Raw genomic sequence first — 17416 nt, 5'->3', positions numbered from 1 at the left:
GTTTGAATTCATCTCACACGTCGAGATATAAAAAAACAAATTCAGCTTATGAATAGTAGCATACTATTCACATATGCATTTTTTTCCTTGAGATGTACATTGAATTTGAATTTGATTTTTGATGTATCGATAGATATCATCGTACAACTATTTGTATCAAATTTAGAAGAAAAATATACATAAGGGATATCCTCAAGTGATTAGAATCCACTCTCGAGTTAACGGGCACACATAATAAGATGCACGTATTGTATTGTCCGTTGCCTGATGAAAACGACCCCACGCTAGCTTTGCTTGTTCCGCAGACATCGTCCTGATGATCTGTGCTATGAAAAATATAATACTCCATCTATCACTAATCACTTACCCTAATCCATTTCCCAAAGCTTCCAGTGTCAGAAAAGCTATATCCTAGTATATGGACTCTGGAGTAGTACTATGCGAGTATTGAAATGTATGGAGTACATCAATCACGCATTCACGCTTCGAATGAAGCAAAGAAAATTCGAGAGAGCAAAAATTGTCTACAGAGCACAGTAACATATGTGACATGTGAACCTGTGTGGCTGTGTCATCGAGCGTGCGCAGCGAGGGGCACGGCCTCCGCGAGCGGCGTGGCCATCGGCGACGGCAGCGGCGAGTCGCGGCACACCGGGCAGGTGGCGCTCACCCGCAGCCACCGCTCCACGCACTCCGCGTGGAACCGGTGCCCGCACCCGGGCCCTCGCCGGAGCGCGTCGCCGGCCACGAACTCCCCGAGGCAGATGGCGCACTGCGCCCCCGCGCACGCGTTGTCGTCGTCACCGACGCCGACGTGTAGGAACTTGGGGTAGAGCGCGTCGATGGCAGGGCCGTCGAGGCCTAGCACCACGACGGCGGACGCTGCCGGGGCGCCGCCGTCGTCGTCGTCGTCGGCGAGGAGCACGGCAGCTGCGCCGGCCTTGGCGCGGACGCAGATGTAGGAGGCGAGCATGACGGTGGAGATGAAGACGAGGACGCCGACGGCGATGGCGATGCCGTAGCCGAGGCACACGGCGCCGCCGACGTCCGCTGCGGCGGGCGCGAAGGAGGCGGCGTCGGGCGAAGATGCGGGCGCGAAGGAGATGGGCGCGTGCATTCGTAGCAGCAGTCGCGCGTGCATTTCAGTGTGAGCAAATAAAATGGAAGAGATGGAGACAGCAGCTGCAGGGAAGTGGGGCTTGCGGCTGGACAGTGGCACGAACGAGCTGCGATGCGAGCGGCGTATGAGTCGGAATGGCGTGACAAAATTTAAGGCGGAGTTGGTAGAAGCTGATCCGAATCGATTCTGAATTTGGATGGCGAGAGTGCGTACGTGCAGTGGCAGTGAGAGTGAAGTACTGAAGGTGAACCAGGAATTACTCGGATCACACAGCCACATAGATTACTAAATTACAGGGCTTATAGGGTTACAGCAACAGTTGATATATTCTTGCGCAAATGCTCACCGTGCAATCACGTGGCTCGCGTTCATCGTGATTTATGAAGCAGGAAGAGGACCACATTGCAAATTGCAAGCTTGAACAATGTAAATGGAGTACAATCGTAAATGAATGTAAGCACAAGTAATCACTCGAGGCGGGACGACAGTCGAGACAGTAGGTTGTTGGCATCACAGGAAGCCACAGAGAAGTAGACAACCAACTCGAATCAGTTCTTCTATGGGACCATGAATCTGACCACAAGCCCCACGGCCCTCCGCGTGCTGTTTTCTGCCTAAAAAATGCTCCAGGAAACGGATCATAAATCGCTATCAGTCGAATAATCACTCGTATAATATTTGCGTCCCATAATTTGCAGAAAATGAATAAGAACTGTACTCCAGTTTGAATCCAAGTTATGTGCCAATGCTAAATAACAACTGGAGAAAAAAATTGTAATAGCATCCGATCAAGTTGCTGTTCAACAAACAATCCCACGATGGCGCCATGTTACTTGACATTAGCATCAATCTATCCTATCCACCCACCAAATAGCGCGAATCTCACTGAACTGCGGGGACCACATCTACCAACATTCTCAGCACTCGACGCCGGCGCACGCGGCGCGGCGGAACCCTGGCGGCAGGTCCGGCGCGCGGCTCCACTTGCCGCCGGCGATGTCGTACACCAGCACCATCCCTTCCAACGCGCCGCCGCCGGCATTGTGACCCCTCACGGCCGCAGCGCTCACCACGGCCGCCACCCTGTTGGTTCCTAGGCCGGCCATCGCCACGCGCACCGCCATGCCGAGCCCCACCGACCCCCTCGGCATCGGCGGCGCCTCAAGCGCCACCCACCCGCCCCAGCCTCTGCCGTCACCGGCACGGCCGGTGGCGCCGCACCACCTCCAGAAGGAGAGCTCCACCGCGTGGCTCGCCACCATGTACAGGTGGTCACCGACGCCGCACGCCCCCACGACGCAGCCGCCGCCGGGGAGCGCACGGGGGCGCGCCCAGGCGCCGGACGCGACGTGCAGCGCGTCCACCGACCCGGCGCACACGTGCGCCTCGAGCGCCCGCGCGCCCTCGCCGGACACCGCGACGCCCCCGGCGACGTAGAACACGCCTCCCGCGCTCGCGCCGGCGCACCCGTACCTCCGCCGCGGCGCCTCGCCGACCACGCGCCACGCGTCAGCCTCCGGGTCGTACTCCTCGACCACCGCGGTGCGCGCGGACCCGCCGGCGACGTAGATCCGGTCGCCCACGGCGGCAGCGGCGAACTTCTTCCGCGGGAAGAGCGTGGGCGCGCACGCGCGGGCCGCGCCGGTGAGCGCGTCGACGCGCAGCGTCGCCCCGCGGCCGATGAGGAAGACATCCCGACCCAGCACGACCGCGCGGGCGTGCGCGAACACGGAGCCGCCGCAATGCAGCAGGGTCGGGGGCAACGGCAGCGCGGCGACCTCGAGCACGGGCACGGAGGATTCAAACCGGAGCAGCGCCTGCGCGATGCAGCCGTTGTCGGAGACGGAGAGGCCGAGGAGGGAGGGGCGGAGGTGGGCGTGGGCGCGGCGGAGGTGGAGGAAGGCGTCGGAGGCGAGGAGCGTGGCGAAGCGGCGGGAGACGGCGGGGAGCGGAGGGATGGAGGCGCGGGGGACGCGGGCGAGGCACTCGAGGAGGAGGTCGTCGGGGAGGGCGGAGATTGGGGGTGCCGGCGGCGACGAGGGAGGCGGCGGTTGCGGGGTGGGGCAAAGAACGGGGACAGCGATGTGGCGGGCGGGGTCGGCGGGGATGCAGGACTTGACGAGCCACGAGAGGCTGCGGGAGTGGCAGCTCTCGGCGGCGGGCATGGCGGATTGCCGGATTGGGAGCTCAGCTGCTGCTCGGGGAGCGAGGTGGGTTGTGATTGGACGTGGGGAATCGTGGGAGGTGGAGTGGAGTGGAGGGGAAGTCGTTGGGCGGCTGGGCTCGTGCCCCCACCTTGTGCGGGGCGCAGCAACGGCGACGGTGGTGGAGCCGTTGCTTTTCTTTGAAATTCGAAGGTTTGGGTTTAAAATTTGAGCGTTTTGAATTGGTTAGGTCAGCTTTGGCCTGTAGGAATAACAGTGTACTTCACTTTACATCATCTGATCTATTATATACTAAAAGTCTATTAAACTTTCTACAAACGTCCTCAAACGGCCACGTGGACTCCTACAAACATTCCTAGACCACCACGTGGCACTTTCTAATAATTTATAGAAAAACAAAGCATCTCACCATTAATTTTCATTTAAATTGGTGGATCCATTAGTATACACCATTAGATTAGATCTATTGGATAAAATTAATCCCTTCCACCAAATCTCGCGTGTATACAAACAAAATACGTAACTATTTCACTGGGAAATTTTAACTACGTATTTACGTACGATAAAAAATAATTAAAGCTGGCGAACTGTTCACCAGCCAAAAAACCCAAGAAACCATACGTAGTACGTACGAGTAGAAAAAGTTAAAGCCCAAATAAAACATGTATACGTGCGTTAGTGCCATCGGGAAAAAAGGACGGTCTATATAATTTTCTATAATATAAAAATAAAACATATTACTTCTAAACATACACCCATGTTTAAAATTATTTTTTAAATCAGATATTCAATTTGTGATCATATTGTATTCCTCTAATTAAATGAACTACCGTGGACTTATAGTAATGATATTATAATGTTAAATACATCACGACACATAAGACCGACATAAAATAATTAATTTCATGATATTTTTTTAGATAATATCACAACATATTTTAGAGAAAATTTTCTATGTGTCCCTAAAGTTTTACCCAATTCCTTCTTTGCTCCCAAGTTTTCTATCGCATGGAAAAATTCTTTCTTTACTACAAGGTAATGTGAAAAATACTATAAAAAATATTTTGAGTCAATGATCTTTCCATAACACAAGCACCTTAATCCATAACAAGGATTATGATGGTATATGTATGATTTTTTTTATGCATAATAGTTTTAGCTATAAATGAACAGTCCAATAACATGCACATTAAACTACTCATGATATATTTTATTATTGTTGATGAATTCTAATATGTCGGGCATAATTTCTAGATGTATGCCATATCCCCCGCTAACTTGACTATAAGTGCACTTGAACAAATTAATTATGTAAATAAGTTTGAGAAAATAAATATATTCTTGGAATTAGTAAAAGTTTTTCATATAATTACGAACAACATGTGTTAAAAGCAAATTTTGCCAAAAAAAAGATCTAGGTCAAAATATAAATAATAATGATAGGATGCTCTATAGATTATCATCGTGATATGTCTCTTTATATATAATTTTTTAAGCACAGTCGAATGATCAATCATGCTTATCTTCAAAACATAATATTGTATCTATAAAAAATATTAAATAGTACTGATTAACACTATAAACAAATCATGTCTACTTTATACCACAAATCTACTCAAAACGTAAATAAAACTATTTCTGTGAGAAAAACTATTTTTATCATCTCCATCATCTCTCTTGTCCTTAGTTGAAGGACATCAAACATGGATGAGAAAACTTTCTACGTTGTTGTAAGCGTTAGCAAAGGCTTACATTTGGTTGAGTTGAGGTGGCCCTATTGGAGGCTACTGTTGGTAATAGTGCTCAACTTTCTACTTACCATTGTAATCCTCTATGAGCATGCCGATAGTGATTTAGGCGTTAAATTGCCCTCAACGCCAGGTTTAAGTGACATGGCTACATGGATGTGTGAGAAAGAAAGCTTGGCGGCTACGGCAAGCTTCATCCGTTAGAGGGGTTTTACGTCAAATTTTAACGGTGTTATTCCATTAACCAGTAGAAGTGGTATTCTTACAATAAATATACATGGATTTGGAAATAAGTGAGACCTGAACACTCAGATTAATGGTAAACCTTTTAGTATATTAATAATGTATTAGGCTTAATTTTGGTGATAGGACATATGCAATTTCATCCATTAAATAGGCCCAGGTTTTAAAACAATGATAATAAATAGTCGTGATAATATGGGAATTTATACATAACCGGGTGAACGTCATTTTTATTAGAATCTGGGAGAAATTATTATCATCTAACATATCTAGGGTCTATTTGACAACGTAGATACTTTTTTATTATAAGGTAATAACGAAATCTTATAATAAATATGTTTTTTTAGCGTTGTGTTCATGAAATAGTAAATAAGACACCCGCGCATTTGTGCGGGCTTCCTTTCTAGTTTCATTTAAAAATAGTTTTGAATTGGTTAGACTAGATTATCTGATCATAATTTAGTTGCCCATTCTGAAATGTTTGGCTTGACCAACACGTGAAGAGGAATACACAAGACTTTACAGGCAGATCAACCTGACCACGTACAGTACAAACGATTCACCGTCTAGCGCACATAGTAGCTTCCAAAGTTCCAATGTGTGCCATTCAGCGATCAGCACTCCATCGTTTTTTCATGCCCTAAAGTTGAACATGCAAATACACAAGACAAGTTAGTGCTTTATGGTTTATGGAAAGGGAAGGGACATAGAGCGCACCAGTAAACGGTAAAGTGCATTGTCCTGAGCTGGTGGTTAATGGCCATCATCAAAGTTGATGGATGCAAATCACCAAAGTCAGACCAGATTGGCAGTCAATTGTGCCAAGGAAAAAAGGACAACGATTATGGTTAACACGAGTGCAAAGAATAGAAGAATGTAAGACCAAGTGGCATCAGAAAGCATCACATGATTCGTTCAAAAAAAGAAAGCATCACGTGTGTGGTTTCCGGGAAGCTGCAAATCACCTGCAAACTCAACTAGCTGCAGCCTCCTTCAGATACATATATTCTCCTCTCTGTAGTCCGTAGCAGCCTGGCAGATTGCAGATGCCAGTACCAACCACAATGACTCAATGAGCGAGCGGACGATTCCTCCTCCTGTGTCGTCGCATGGCGAGGACTTCGCCGAGGTTGTGGTGGTGCGCCATGGGGAGACATCGGCGAACGCCTTGTGCATCATTCAGGTCGGCGGTCTTGTCTTCCCTTTGTTCCTGTCACCAATAACTTGTCCTTTTCAATTTTTCTTGAGAATTATACTTGGTTGATGGCCTTCTTCAGTCAATAGCTCTTCAGTCCCCTCGTCGTCATTCCATCAATTTTCTCGAGTTGACAGATCATCAGAACAATTTTAACAGGGACAAATGGATATAGAGTTGAATGAGGCTGGCAGACAGCAAGCTGTTATGGTGAGCTTTACCAATACATTTCAAATAATGAAACAGGATTGTAATTTGGGGTTTTGTCTGAACTTGGAATTCTATTATCGAAAAACCTGAACTTGGAATTGGTGCTAACGTCTAAGGTTGCTCGTCGGTTGGCTAAAGAAGCTAAGCCAGTTGCCGTGTACTCCTCTGATCTGAAGCGTGCTGCCGAAACGGCTCAAACTATAGCTACAGCTTGCAATGTGTCCAACGTAAGTACATGCATTATATGCTGAAGCTTCCATTTTCCAGTGGTAAACTTGCTATGTTTCTCATTTGATTTGCTTTCAGCTGGTGTTGAGTCCTGCACTGAGAGAAAGGCACATGGGAGATCTCCATGGTTTGAAGTTTGATGATGCCGTCAGAAGCAAGCCTGACGCTTACAAGGCTTTCTCATCTGAAGACAGAAGCCAAGAAATCCCTGTAACTTTCATCCTTAATTTTCTCACCAACTTCTTAGGCTTGATAATGATTGGCCTAACATTAGTAGATGTGTTTCGAACAATTTTCTGTTTTGACAGGGTGGCGGGGAGAGCCTTGACCAACTATCTGAGCGGTGTGTTTCGTACTTGAACACAATAGCTGGGAAGCACAAGGGTAGGCAGTATTGTAATATTCTCACTCTGAAGTTTTTGTATGGTTGACAGAATAGTGAAATTTGCTTGTTGAGTTAGCTATTTCAAATCTGGTAAGCATGCTATTAGTAAAGTGAAAGCTAGCGGTGCAAAGAAAATTCAGAATGCACCTGCACATTCTTATGCCGAGTCATTCAAGCAGTTGCTCATAATACACAGAAAATGAAGTTATTATGTATGCTGCATTGGCAGGGGAGCGAGTGATTGTGGTCTCCCATGGAGCGAGCATCGAGGAACTCTGCAGACACGCCGATCCAACCAGCTCAGTTCGCAGGAGAATCCCAAACACTTCGATCTGCGTCTTCAACATTTCTGGCTCCACCGGCCATTGGATTCTCGAGAGGTTTGGAGATGTCGCCCATCTCAACGAAGACGACTTCCCGTAGAATGCATTTGGTGGCGATGAGGCCTCTACGTAGTGCCTCCAACCAACCAACCAACCGGCTTCTTGGGCCATTTCATGAATCCGGGCATGAACTGTTATCTGTTTGTCTCTCTTTTCTCTCAATTTGACAATTGTAGAACTTTCGTGCTAACTGAGTCACATCGCATAACTCACGAATTCACAAATTGTAATTGCTTGATTGAAACTAGCTACTGGACTTTTCATATTTAGTACTAGTTAAATAGTCACACATTCGTGTGACTATAACCTCCTGCTCTGCTAGATGATAATCAACCAAACTTTTGGTTTCCAAAGTATGACAATAGAAACACGGTCCCTTGTATATGATTATTCGATTTGCTGGTGGCTTTGATCTGGGGATTAGTCAAGCACCTCAGTTAGTGGAAAAAAAATAATCACGTTCAGAATCCAACCCAGGCAAGGACCGAAGCATTAACTCCGATTGTGGAATCATTCATAAAACTAAAAGTCCTTGAAAAAATTTCAAGCTTAATTAGAACAGAACATGGGATATTTATTTACCAGAGAAGTAAGAAAAAGAAAATTGATAGGGGCTGAAGTAAAAAACAGCAGGAATGCAGACATGAGAAAGAATACTGATAAGGGCCGAAGTACCAAATGCTTTTATTGCTAATTTGGATGTCTTAATACCCTGAATATGTGATGTCACATCCGCATATCGGCATGAGTTTCAAAAAACATTCTCCTGCATGTGTGCGCCTAAACAGAATTAGCTGCTTAATGAGCTGGGGTTCACCACCCAGGATAACCTTCACTAAGCTCCGCCACTAGACGGAGTTAGTACGAAATGAAGGGGCAGAGTTAGTACAAAATAAAAGGGTATCACTCCTTTATTTTACTTTAATTTGGATCGAGTTAAGGCTGATGTAAGTATTTAAGTTTGGACAGAGGGTGCAAATAGGATGGAAATATATGAAGTATAGATTAAAAATATTTTGAACCGGGTTGTTAGGCACCCCCTCAGCTCCACTCTACGACCAAGCAACCGTCTGGTCTACTATTCTTGATCCATTTCGTGATTTCAGACATGATCAAACCATCCGATTATCTTTCTCTTTTGCAGTACAAATACAAATTTGTCGGTACGGCAGCACAGTACTACTGTGTACTAGCAGAAAATGAAATCAATAGAGTTGCTATAAAACATTGACCAAGGTCTCTCCCGCTCCCCGCTCTATAGATACATGTCCATATCGTCCGAAGCTTCCTACTCAAACATTTCTCAATTAACCTCCATTGGATTAAATAATTGATCTTCGAGTTGGTCTTCTGAAGTCTGCAACGCAAGTCCCTATCTTGGGCAACAAGAACAAACAATTTGGCATACATGTGCCAATCCATGGCCTTACACACTCTTTAGTACAGTTCACAATATTTTAGCATTCATCTCAGAGTAGGACTTTCAATTAAACAGCTCAACATCTCTGAACTCTGAAGCGTAGATAGGCAGATAGCTCAACATATAAAAGCAGTAGCAAATGCATGTCCATATATGTCAACCAACAGCGAAAGTAGCAATTAATTCAGTCAGTTGAAATGGAGTTCTACGCCTATTCCATGCTCCTCATCCTGCCTCTGATACTGTACATGTCCTACCACCTCACAAGAACCCTAGCCGAGAAGAAGCCCACCACCCATGGCCTCAAGGCACACCCGCTGCTCGGCCACCTACCGGCCTTCGTCAAGAACAGCCACCGCTTCCTTGATTGGTCGACGGAGCTCATCGCCGGCAGCCCGGAGATGAGGATTGGATTGTGGATCCCCGGGATGCGGAGCGGCATCGTCACCGGCAACCCGGCCGACGTCGAGCACATCCTGCGCACCAACTTCGCAAACTATCCCAAGGGCCAGCACGCCATTGGCACGCTCGAGGATTTCCTCGGCCATGGCCTCTTCAACTCCGACGGCGAGCAGTGGCTCTGGCAGCGCAAGAACGCCAGCTACGAGTTCAGCAAGCGCTCCCTGCGCAAGTTCGTCGTCGACGTCGTGCAGGCCGAGGTCGCCAACCGCCTGCTCCCGCTGCTCCGCCGCGCTGCCGGTGATGGTGTCGGTGGTGATGCCGTCGTCCTCGACTTGCAGGACGTGCTCCAGCGATTCGGGTTCGACACCATCTGTATGGTGGCGTTCGGGCATGACCCGCGCTGCCTCGCCGACGGCGGGGTCCTGGAGGAGGCCAAGTCGGAGTTCATGCACAACTTCGGCGAGGCACTGGACCTCGTCATCGGCCGCTTCATGGACCCCATCGAGGTCTCCTGGAAGATCAAGAAATGGCTCAACATCGGCACCGAGCGCCGCCTGAAGAAAGCCATCGCCGACGTCCATGCCTTCGCCATGGACATTGTCCGCGCCCGGCGCCAGAGCGCGTCCGTGAAAGACAGAGACGACGTCTTGTCAAGGTTCGTGGCGAGCGACGAGTACAGCGACGAGGTCCTCCGCGACATCGTCCTCAGCTTCCTCGTCGCCGGCCGTGAGACGACGTCGTCGGGGCTGACGTGGTTCTTCTGGCTGTTGTCATCCCGGCCCGACGTCGTGGCGCGGATCGCCGACGAGGTCCGCGCTGTGAGGAAGGCGACCGGCACGCGCCCCGGCGAGCCATTCGGGTTCGACGCGCTCCGGGAGATGCACTACCTCCACGCCGCGCTCACGGAGTCGATGCGGCTGTACCCGCCGGTGCCGACCGACCCGCAGTCGTGCGCGGCGGACGACACACTCCCCGACGGCACGTTCGTCCGCGCCGGCTGGTTCGTGAACTACAGCGCGTACGCCATGGGGAGGCTCGCCGCCATATGGGGCGAGGACTGCATGGAGTACAGGCCGGAGCGATGGCTCGGTGACGACGGCGCGTTCCAGCCGGCGAGCCCGTTCCGGTTCACGGTGTTCCACGCGGGGCCGAGGATGTGCCTCGGGAAGGAGATGGCGTACGTGCAGATGAAGTCCATAGTTGCTAACGTGATCGAGGAGTTGGTGGTCGACGTCGTCAAGGAGGTCGCCGGCGGGGGCGTTCCGGAGCATGTGTTCTCTATATCGCTGAGGATGAAGGGTGGCTTACCTGTGAAGATAAGGAGAAAGGGTGAATCTTTTTAGGGGATGGTTTGGTGATTCTTGCAACTGAATTAACAGGAGAACTATATATCTTAGCGCTGTGTTTCTTACTTGAACACCTGTTGTTGAAAGATGAACGCTTGTGCCGGTCGTTTCGAAAAAACTTCTATCGGTAGCGTGTTACCACTTACTCCCTCTCTCATTTTAAATGTAGTTCTGATTTTTTTTTTCAATCTTTGACCGCACGTCTTATTTAAAAATTTATATATTTTTTTAAAATAAGTCACACATAAAATATTATTTATATTTTATCATCTAATAAGAAAAATTTTAAATAGGATTGACGGTCAATATTAGACATAAAAACTCACAACTGTATTTAAAATGGAACGGAACGAGTACCACTTTCCTTATACGGTTGTGTTCAGCAGTGGATTTTACCGGGTTTGTGCACGAGGAAAACGTGGTCTCTTGCTTTTCACTCATCAGATTTTGTTTATTCGTACTGCGTCGCCATCCTTGGATAGTGGTTACAAATACTGAAATGACCCAATAGCTGATGTTACGTGTGGTCCGGCAGGACATATGCGAGGCACTGTTCGTCCAAGCATTCAGGCCGCAGCACCTGGTCCCCGGTGGCTGAGGCTAGCAGCCACCCTCCGCCCCATCTCGCCGGCGACGGCGGCTGTCAGGTATCCTCTGTTCCCTCTCGCCTGCGGCCATCAGGTGTCAGCTGTCACCATGGCGAAGGAGGTCGATCGGTTCGTGGAGCTGGTGGTTGTCCGGCACGGCGAGACGTCGTGGAACTCCTCCCGCATCGTTCAGGTCGGTAGCCAACACCAAGCATCTGTTGCTTTATCCTTCTGACGATTCGTTGTGTTGGAAAAATGAAAATACATACTCCTGATAGAACACTGAACTTCTGCAATAGGGGCAAATGGATCCAGAGCTGAACGAGATTGGAAAACAGCAGGCTGTTGTGGTACGATACACACTAGCTCAAAATTTCGAAGCAGAACCACCAATATGTGGATTTATGGTATTACCAGCATTGGTAGTTTAATTTGATATTTTCTGTCTGAATGAATCGATCTGATGCGAACTTACAAGGTGGCTCGTCGTCTTGCAAGAAAAGCTAGGCCAGCTGCTATATACTCGTCTGATTTGAAGCGTGCTGCTGAGACTGTAAAAATCATAGCAAAAGTCTGTGATGTATCAAACGTGAGTTCTTCTAGCCTACCTTTTCCTGCTTTCTCCTCCATGAGTAACACCAATAATTTGTTCCAGTTAGTGTTGATTGAAGCACTAAGAGAAAGGCACATGGGATATCTGCAAGGTTTGACGTGGGATGATGCTATGAATAAAAGCCCAGGCGTTTTCAAAGGCTTTGCTAATTTTGAAGTCAAAAATGGTTTGGACTTTGATGGCAGAAACCACGAATTTCCGGTAAGTTCCAAACCGTATTTTTTCTTTGGAACACTTATAACCCGAGAAATGTAACTTTGTCTAGGTCTGTTAAATCAGAAGTGGAGTGAGTGTATACCATTTTGTAGCACTAGTACTATATAACTTTTGAAAAGTTTATCATTGTTTCAAATGATGTTTAGGATGGTGGAGAAAGTCTTAATCAGTTAAGTGAGCAGGGCATCTCCTACCTGAACAAAGTTGCTCAGAATCATATCGGTAAGTATCAAACTATCATAAAAAAAAATCGAACTTTTACTCCATTTCATTTGTGTATGCCATTGTACACCTTATCCTGACAAGCTGCTATCCTGGAACCTTAAAGATGTTTTGCTAATGTTGCATTGACAGGGGAGCGGGTGATTGTTGTCGGCCATGGTGCTGCCATACTAGAACTCTGCCGGCACACTGATCCACCCAACAGCTCGATTCGTAGGAAAATTCCCAATACTTCACTGAACATTTTCCGCATTTCCGGCGTCACCGGCCGGTGGATCCTTGAGAGGTGTGGAGACGTCGGCCATCTCAGTGAAAATGGCTTTCTGGAGAACGCATTTGGCGGTGATGGAGCCTCTGCCTAACACATTCAGCGACTCATCTTGTCAGTGTATTCAGTGATTCAATCACCCATGACTTGAAGTCTGAAACATTTTTCGTTTTTCTGATTGCTATTTTCTTCGGTGTGATAATCATGATGAATTGATCATAAACTACTCGTTGTTTCGTCGTGTTAGCTGTATATCAATCTGCAAAACAATCGCAAAAAGGGGGGAAAGATGCAAATCTGAAGGGAAAAAAAAGGCTAATTCGGATGTCCTCCCTTAGACTGAGGACCGGCTCTCTGCCGTTGGATGATCTTCTCGGTACTGTAGCATTGCAATTGAACGGTTAAGATTGCGTTTAGATCGTCAGGTCAGGAGCGTCTCTGCTGTTTTAAGGCCGGCCCATCGGTTGCTGCTTCTCGCCTCCGCGTTTCCTCACCCCGCCGCCGCAGCCGCAGCCGCCGCCGCCGCCGTCGCCGTCGCCGTCGCCGTCGCCGTCGCCGTCGCCGCCGCCGCAGCCGCAGCCGCCGTCGCCGTCGCCGTCGCCATCGCCGCCGCCGCGTCGTCTGCGTTTCATGTTCAGGCTCCTGCCCCGCATCACCCCGCTCCCGCGCCGCCGCCTCCGTCGCAGCCACAACCCAAACCCACTAATCTCCCCCGCCGTCGCTGCTTCCCTCGCCGGCGTCCTCGCCACCCGCTCCACGAACCCCACCTGGGCACGGTCCCTCGCGGCGCTGCTCCCCTCCCCGCTCTCCGACGCCCACCTCGCCGCCGCCGTCTCCTCCCTGCCCGACCCCGACCTCGCCGTCGCTCTCCTCTCCTGGTCACAGTCCCCCGACCACCATGTCGCCCTCCAGGACCCTACTCCTCTCGCCCACTCCACGCTGCTCCGCCTCCTCGCCCGCTCCCGCCGCTTCGACGCCGTGGACGACACGCTCCAGTCTATGTCTCTCGCGGGCGCCGCGCCCACGCGCGCCTGCCTCGGCGCGCTCGTCGCCGCCTACGCCGACGCTGGCATGCTTGGAAAGGCCACCGAGATGTGCGAGCGCGTAAGGGAGCAGTACGGCTCGCTCCCGGAGGTGACCCATTGCAACCGCCTGCTCAAGCTCCTAGTGGAGCAGCGGCGCTGGGATGACGCCCGTAAGCTGTATGATGAAATGCTTGGCAAGGATAGTGGTGCGGATAACTACAGTACTTGTGTGCTTGTCCGGGGACTGTGCCTGGAAAGGCGAGTGGAAGAGGGGTTGAAATTGATTGAAGCAAGGTGGGGAGCTGGGTGCATTCCACATGTAGTGTTCTATAACGTCTTGATCGATGGGTATTGCCGGCGTGGAGATATGGGTAGAGGATTGTTGCTGTTGGGGGAAATGGAGACAAATGGATTCTTGCCAACCCTTGTGACATATGGTTCTCTTATAAATTGGCTTGGAAAGAAGGGTGATCTAGAGAAGATTGGGAGTTTATTTTTGGAGATGAGGAAAAGGGGATTTTCCCCCAATGTCCAGATTTATAACAGTGTCATAGATGCTTTGTGCAATTGCCGGTCTGCAACACAGGCTATGGTGATCTTGAAGCAGATGTTTGCAAGTGGATGTGACCCAGATATCATCACATTTAATACTTTGATAACTGGGCTGTGCCACGAAGGGCATGTTCGAAAGGCTGAGCATTTTTTGAGGGAGGCCATCAGGAGGGAGTTGAACCCAAATCAGCTTAGCTACACTCCATTGATTCATGGGTTCTGCATGAGAGGGGAGTTGATGGTTGCATCAGATTTGCTTGTGGAAATGATGGGCAGAGGGCATACTCCTGATGTTGTCACATTTGGAGCACTAATTCATGGTCTTGTAGTTGCTGGCAAAGTCAGTGAGGCTTTGATTGTTCGTGAGAAGATGACAGAAAGACAGGTATTCCCGGATGTTAACATATACAATGTATTGATTAGTGGTTTGTGCAAGAAACGCATGCTTCCTGCAGCTAAGAACATTCTTGAAGAGATGCTTGAGAAAAATGTCCAACCTGATGAGTTTGTTTACGCCACATTAATTGATGGATTCATTAGGAGTGAGAATCTTGGTGATGCAAGGAAAATATTCGAATTCATGGAACACAAGGGTGTCTGCCCTGACATTGTTAGCTGCAATGCCATGATAAAAGGTTATTGTCAGTTTGGAATGATGAGCGAGGCAATTCTATGCATGAGCAACATGAGAAAGGTTGGGTGCATCCCGGACGAGTTTACATATACTACAGTTATTAGTGGCTATGCTAAACAAGGTAACCTTAATGGAGCTCTAAGGTGGTTATGTGATATGATCAAGCGGAAATGCAAGCCAAATGTTGTTACATACTCTTCATTAATAAATGGATACTGTAAGACAGGTGATACAGACTCTGCAGAAGGCTTGTTTGCAAATATGCAGGCTGAAGCTCTATCTCCTAATGTGGTAACTTATACCATCCTAATTGGTAGTCTGTTTAAAAAAGACAAAGTACTCAGAGCTGGTTTGTACTTTGAAACCATGTTGCTTAACCATTGTTCTCCTAATGATGTTACCTTACATTATCTAGTCAATGGGCTCACTAGTTGTACTCCTTGTGTCATCAACTCTATCTGCTGTAACACTAGTGAGGTGCATGGCAAGGATGCCCTTTTAGTCGTATTCAAGAAATTGGTTTTTGACATAGGGGATCCAAGGAATTCAGCATACAATGCCATCATCTTCAGCCTGTGTAGACATAATATGCTCAGGGAAGCATTGGATTTTAAAAATAGGATGGCTAAAAAGGGCTATGTGCCGAATCCTATCACCTTCCTTTCACTTCTTTATGGCTTTTGTTCTGTTGGAAAATCAGTGAATTGGAGGACCATCCTTCCTAATGAATTTCAGCAAGAGGAGTTCGAGATAATATTTAGATACAAGTTTTTGTTTGACCAATATGCAACTGAGTCAGTTTGCTGTGAAGTCTCCAGGGTTTTACAGCATCTTGCAGGGTGTAAATCCTTGCAGCGTGTGGAGCAGAAATTTGCTAATTCTTGATGCCCGTCTACCTGGCTCTTGTAAATGAGGGAGATCATTTATTCTTTTGTTTGGCCAGAAAAATCACCAGCCAAATTCATTATGAAAGAAAGGAGAGTGTAGGGTACAAAGTTACTGCAACAAGGTTGTTGTTACGGCTTATTTGATTTTTTTACTTCAGCAACTGGAGGTTGAAAGATCAGGAACGTTCATAGTACCATCTAACTGGAGGAGTGGTATTAATATGACCAAATCTCCCGCAGAGATCTCCACCCAAAGGTATTAATCTTGCTATGACTGGTCATATGTGATTTTAGATTATGCTTGAATCTTTGATGGTTGAAGACTCAAAAGTTTTTCTGACAACTCAACTACAGGAAAATTGAACATTAGAACTTCTAAAATTCCATGTGCTAGTTCCCCTTCTTTAAATTGTTTACTCAACTAGACTTGCTAGAGGAAACAAAAAAAACATACTACTGGTGTCCTGTTTCTGTAAACATAGTTATCTTCTCATTCACAATTCATTGGCATCATTCGTTTGGAATTACATGTGAAAGGAAAATGTTGCATTAGTTTCTTGTCCATGTTGATGCTGTGTCTGAATTAATATTTGCTGTTGTTCTCAAGGTCGTTAGTAACTAAATTATAGTATGTTTTTATGTTGCAGTAATCATTAACCTGTAACTGAAGTCATCAGTCGACATTGATTTTTTTTTTCATTTTACTCTGTTCAATTCTTCAGTAACATATCAATAAATGTAAGACTTATGAAACTTCGAATTCGTACTGGTATAGAGCTTTCGTGCTTGCACTTTAGTTGCCTGTCAAGCAGAAGCAATGCTTATGAGATTCTTACTGAAAAATAAATAACTTCTTGCTGCTTTTCAGGTGAATTTATTTAACCCTATGACTTTTCCATGGTTAGTGTCTCCAATGGCCACTCAACTACAGTTGATGCTATTGTGACACTGCAAGCAAGATTATTTGGCAGGATGCGCAGGTGTAAATCAGACTGCAATGTCGCTTAAGCGCAGGACCGTCGTAGCAACTGCAGCTAGATCATACTCCCTCCATCCCATAAAAAACCAACCTAATACTTGATGTTGACACATCATAGTATTACGAATCTAGACATATCGCTATCCAGATACGTAGTATTAGGATGTGTCAACGTCCAGTACTAGATTGGTTTTTTATGGGTACGCGATTTAGAATTTTGTTGTCCTTCTATCATTCGGTATAGGCGACGGTTGCAGACTTGCAGATCACAACACCCTCCGTCAGACCATCACTCAGTAAGTATGCAGGTAGTTTCTTTTAGCTTTAGGTGTAGGAGTGCAGGACATTGTATAGCTTACACGTAATTTTACATGTACAAACACTCGTTGGTATCATGACAAATCTGGAAATCTTGCCGTCTTGCTCATCTAGAACAATGCCATTACAAAGTTTTTTTTATGGCCATGACCGACATTTTGGGTGCTGCATCATCACTATCCACTATAGGAGTCCCATGTCTCAGTATTTTGTGTATTTTCTGCACAAATCTGCTCAAATGTGTCATTAGTTTTCTGCACAAATCTGCTC

The 17416-nt window shown here is 47.4% G+C and overlaps 5 protein-coding genes across 7 annotated transcripts; 4 read left to right on the top strand and 1 right to left on the bottom strand.

Moving 5' to 3' along the window:
• Positions 1-30: 30 nt before the first annotated feature.
• On the bottom strand, positions 31-3359 carry LOC107278298 (F-box/kelch-repeat protein At5g26960). The gene is made up of 3 exons (XM_066306670.1): positions 2060-3359; positions 1467-1536; positions 31-1306 (listed from the first exon to the last, which is right to left on the bottom strand). The coding sequence occupies exons 1-3, from the start codon at positions 3283-3285 to the stop codon at positions 572-574; spliced, it is 2031 nt and encodes a 676-aa protein (XP_066162767.1). The 5' UTR covers positions 3286-3359; the 3' UTR covers positions 31-571.
• Positions 3360-6310: 2951 nt separating this feature from the next.
• Positions 6311-7964, top strand: LOC107276373 (phosphoglycerate mutase-like protein 4). 3 transcript variants are annotated; one of them, XM_066306142.1, is made up of 6 exons: positions 6311-6459; positions 6631-6681; positions 6798-6908; positions 6988-7119; positions 7218-7293; positions 7524-7964. In XM_066306142.1, the coding sequence occupies exons 1-6, from the start codon at positions 6349-6351 to the stop codon at positions 7715-7717; spliced, it is 675 nt and encodes a 224-aa protein (XP_066162239.1). In that variant the 5' UTR covers positions 6311-6348; the 3' UTR covers positions 7718-7964. The 3 variants fall into 3 exon arrangements, with proteins under 3 accessions (XP_066162239.1, XP_025878067.1, XP_066162240.1); XM_026022282.2 differs by having other exon boundaries at positions 7218-7305; XM_066306143.1 differs by having other exon boundaries at positions 6554-6681.
• Positions 7965-9150: 1186 nt separating this feature from the next.
• Positions 9151-10842, top strand: LOC107279619 (cytochrome P450 CYP94D108-like). Its single transcript, XM_026022081.2, has one exon. It carries the CDS (start codon positions 9295-9297, stop codon positions 10840-10842), a length of 1548 nt encoding a protein of 515 aa, XP_025877866.1. The 5' UTR covers positions 9151-9294.
• Positions 10843-11293: 451 nt separating this feature from the next.
• On the top strand, positions 11294-12990 carry LOC107277152 (phosphoglycerate mutase-like protein 4). The gene is made up of 6 exons (XM_015763381.3): positions 11294-11625; positions 11732-11782; positions 11911-12021; positions 12088-12246; positions 12408-12483; positions 12616-12990. The coding sequence occupies exons 1-6, from the start codon at positions 11386-11388 to the stop codon at positions 12843-12845; spliced, it is 867 nt and encodes a 288-aa protein (XP_015618867.1). The 5' UTR covers positions 11294-11385; the 3' UTR covers positions 12846-12990.
• A 195-nt stretch (positions 12991-13185) lies between these two features.
• On the top strand, positions 13186-17255 carry LOC9268419 (pentatricopeptide repeat-containing protein At1g52620). Its single transcript, XM_015763640.3, has 2 exons — positions 13186-16105; positions 16718-17255. Exon 1 carries the CDS (start codon positions 13382-13384, stop codon positions 15845-15847), a length of 2466 nt encoding a protein of 821 aa, XP_015619126.2. The 5' UTR covers positions 13186-13381; the 3' UTR covers positions 15848-16105; positions 16718-17255.
• The last annotated feature ends 161 nt before the right edge of the window (positions 17256-17416 follow it).

The sequence above is a fragment of the Oryza sativa genome, chromosome 12, assembly GCF_034140825.1.
Source record: "Oryza sativa Japonica Group chromosome 12, ASM3414082v1".
Lineage (NCBI taxonomy): Eukaryota > Viridiplantae > Streptophyta > Magnoliopsida > Poales > Poaceae > Oryza > Oryza sativa.
This window is presented reverse-complemented; position numbering and strand designations above follow the sequence as displayed.

Bases quoted from the DNA above. Each gene is read 5' to 3' on its own strand.
- LOC107278298 (XM_066306670.1), bottom strand. From the start codon at position 3,285: ATGCCCGCCGCCGAGAGCTGCCACTCCCGCAGCCTCTCGTGGCTCGTC. The intron at 1,537-2,059 runs GTGCGCCGGCGT...ACATTGTTCAAG, and splicing joins CCAGGGTTCCGCCGCGCCGC to CTTGCAATTTGCAATGTGGT. The intron at 1,307-1,466 runs GTGAGCATTTGC...ATCCAAATTCAG, and splicing joins GCGAGCCACGTGATTGCACG to AATCGATTCGGATCAGCTTC.
- LOC107276373 (XM_026022282.2), top strand. From the start codon at position 6,349: ATGAGCGAGCGGACGATTCCTCCTCCTGTGTCGTCGCATGGCGAGGAC. The intron at 6,682-6,797 runs GTGAGCTTTACC...CTAACGTCTAAG, and splicing joins GCAGACAGCAAGCTGTTATG to GTTGCTCGTCGGTTGGCTAA. The intron at 7,120-7,217 runs GTAACTTTCATC...CTGTTTTGACAG, and splicing joins ACAGAAGCCAAGAAATCCCT to GGTGGCGGGGAGAGCCTTGA.
- LOC107279619 (XM_026022081.2), top strand. From the start codon at position 9,295: ATGGAGTTCTACGCCTATTCCATGCTCCTCATCCTGCCTCTGATACTG.
- LOC107277152 (XM_015763381.3), top strand. From the start codon at position 11,386: ATGCGAGGCACTGTTCGTCCAAGCATTCAGGCCGCAGCACCTGGTCCC. The intron at 11,626-11,731 runs GTCGGTAGCCAA...CTTCTGCAATAG, and splicing joins ACTCCTCCCGCATCGTTCAG to GGGCAAATGGATCCAGAGCT. The intron at 12,484-12,615 runs GTAAGTATCAAA...TTGCATTGACAG, and splicing joins AGTTGCTCAGAATCATATCG to GGGAGCGGGTGATTGTTGTC.
- LOC9268419 (XM_015763640.3), top strand. From the start codon at position 13,382: ATGTTCAGGCTCCTGCCCCGCATCACCCCGCTCCCGCGCCGCCGCCTC.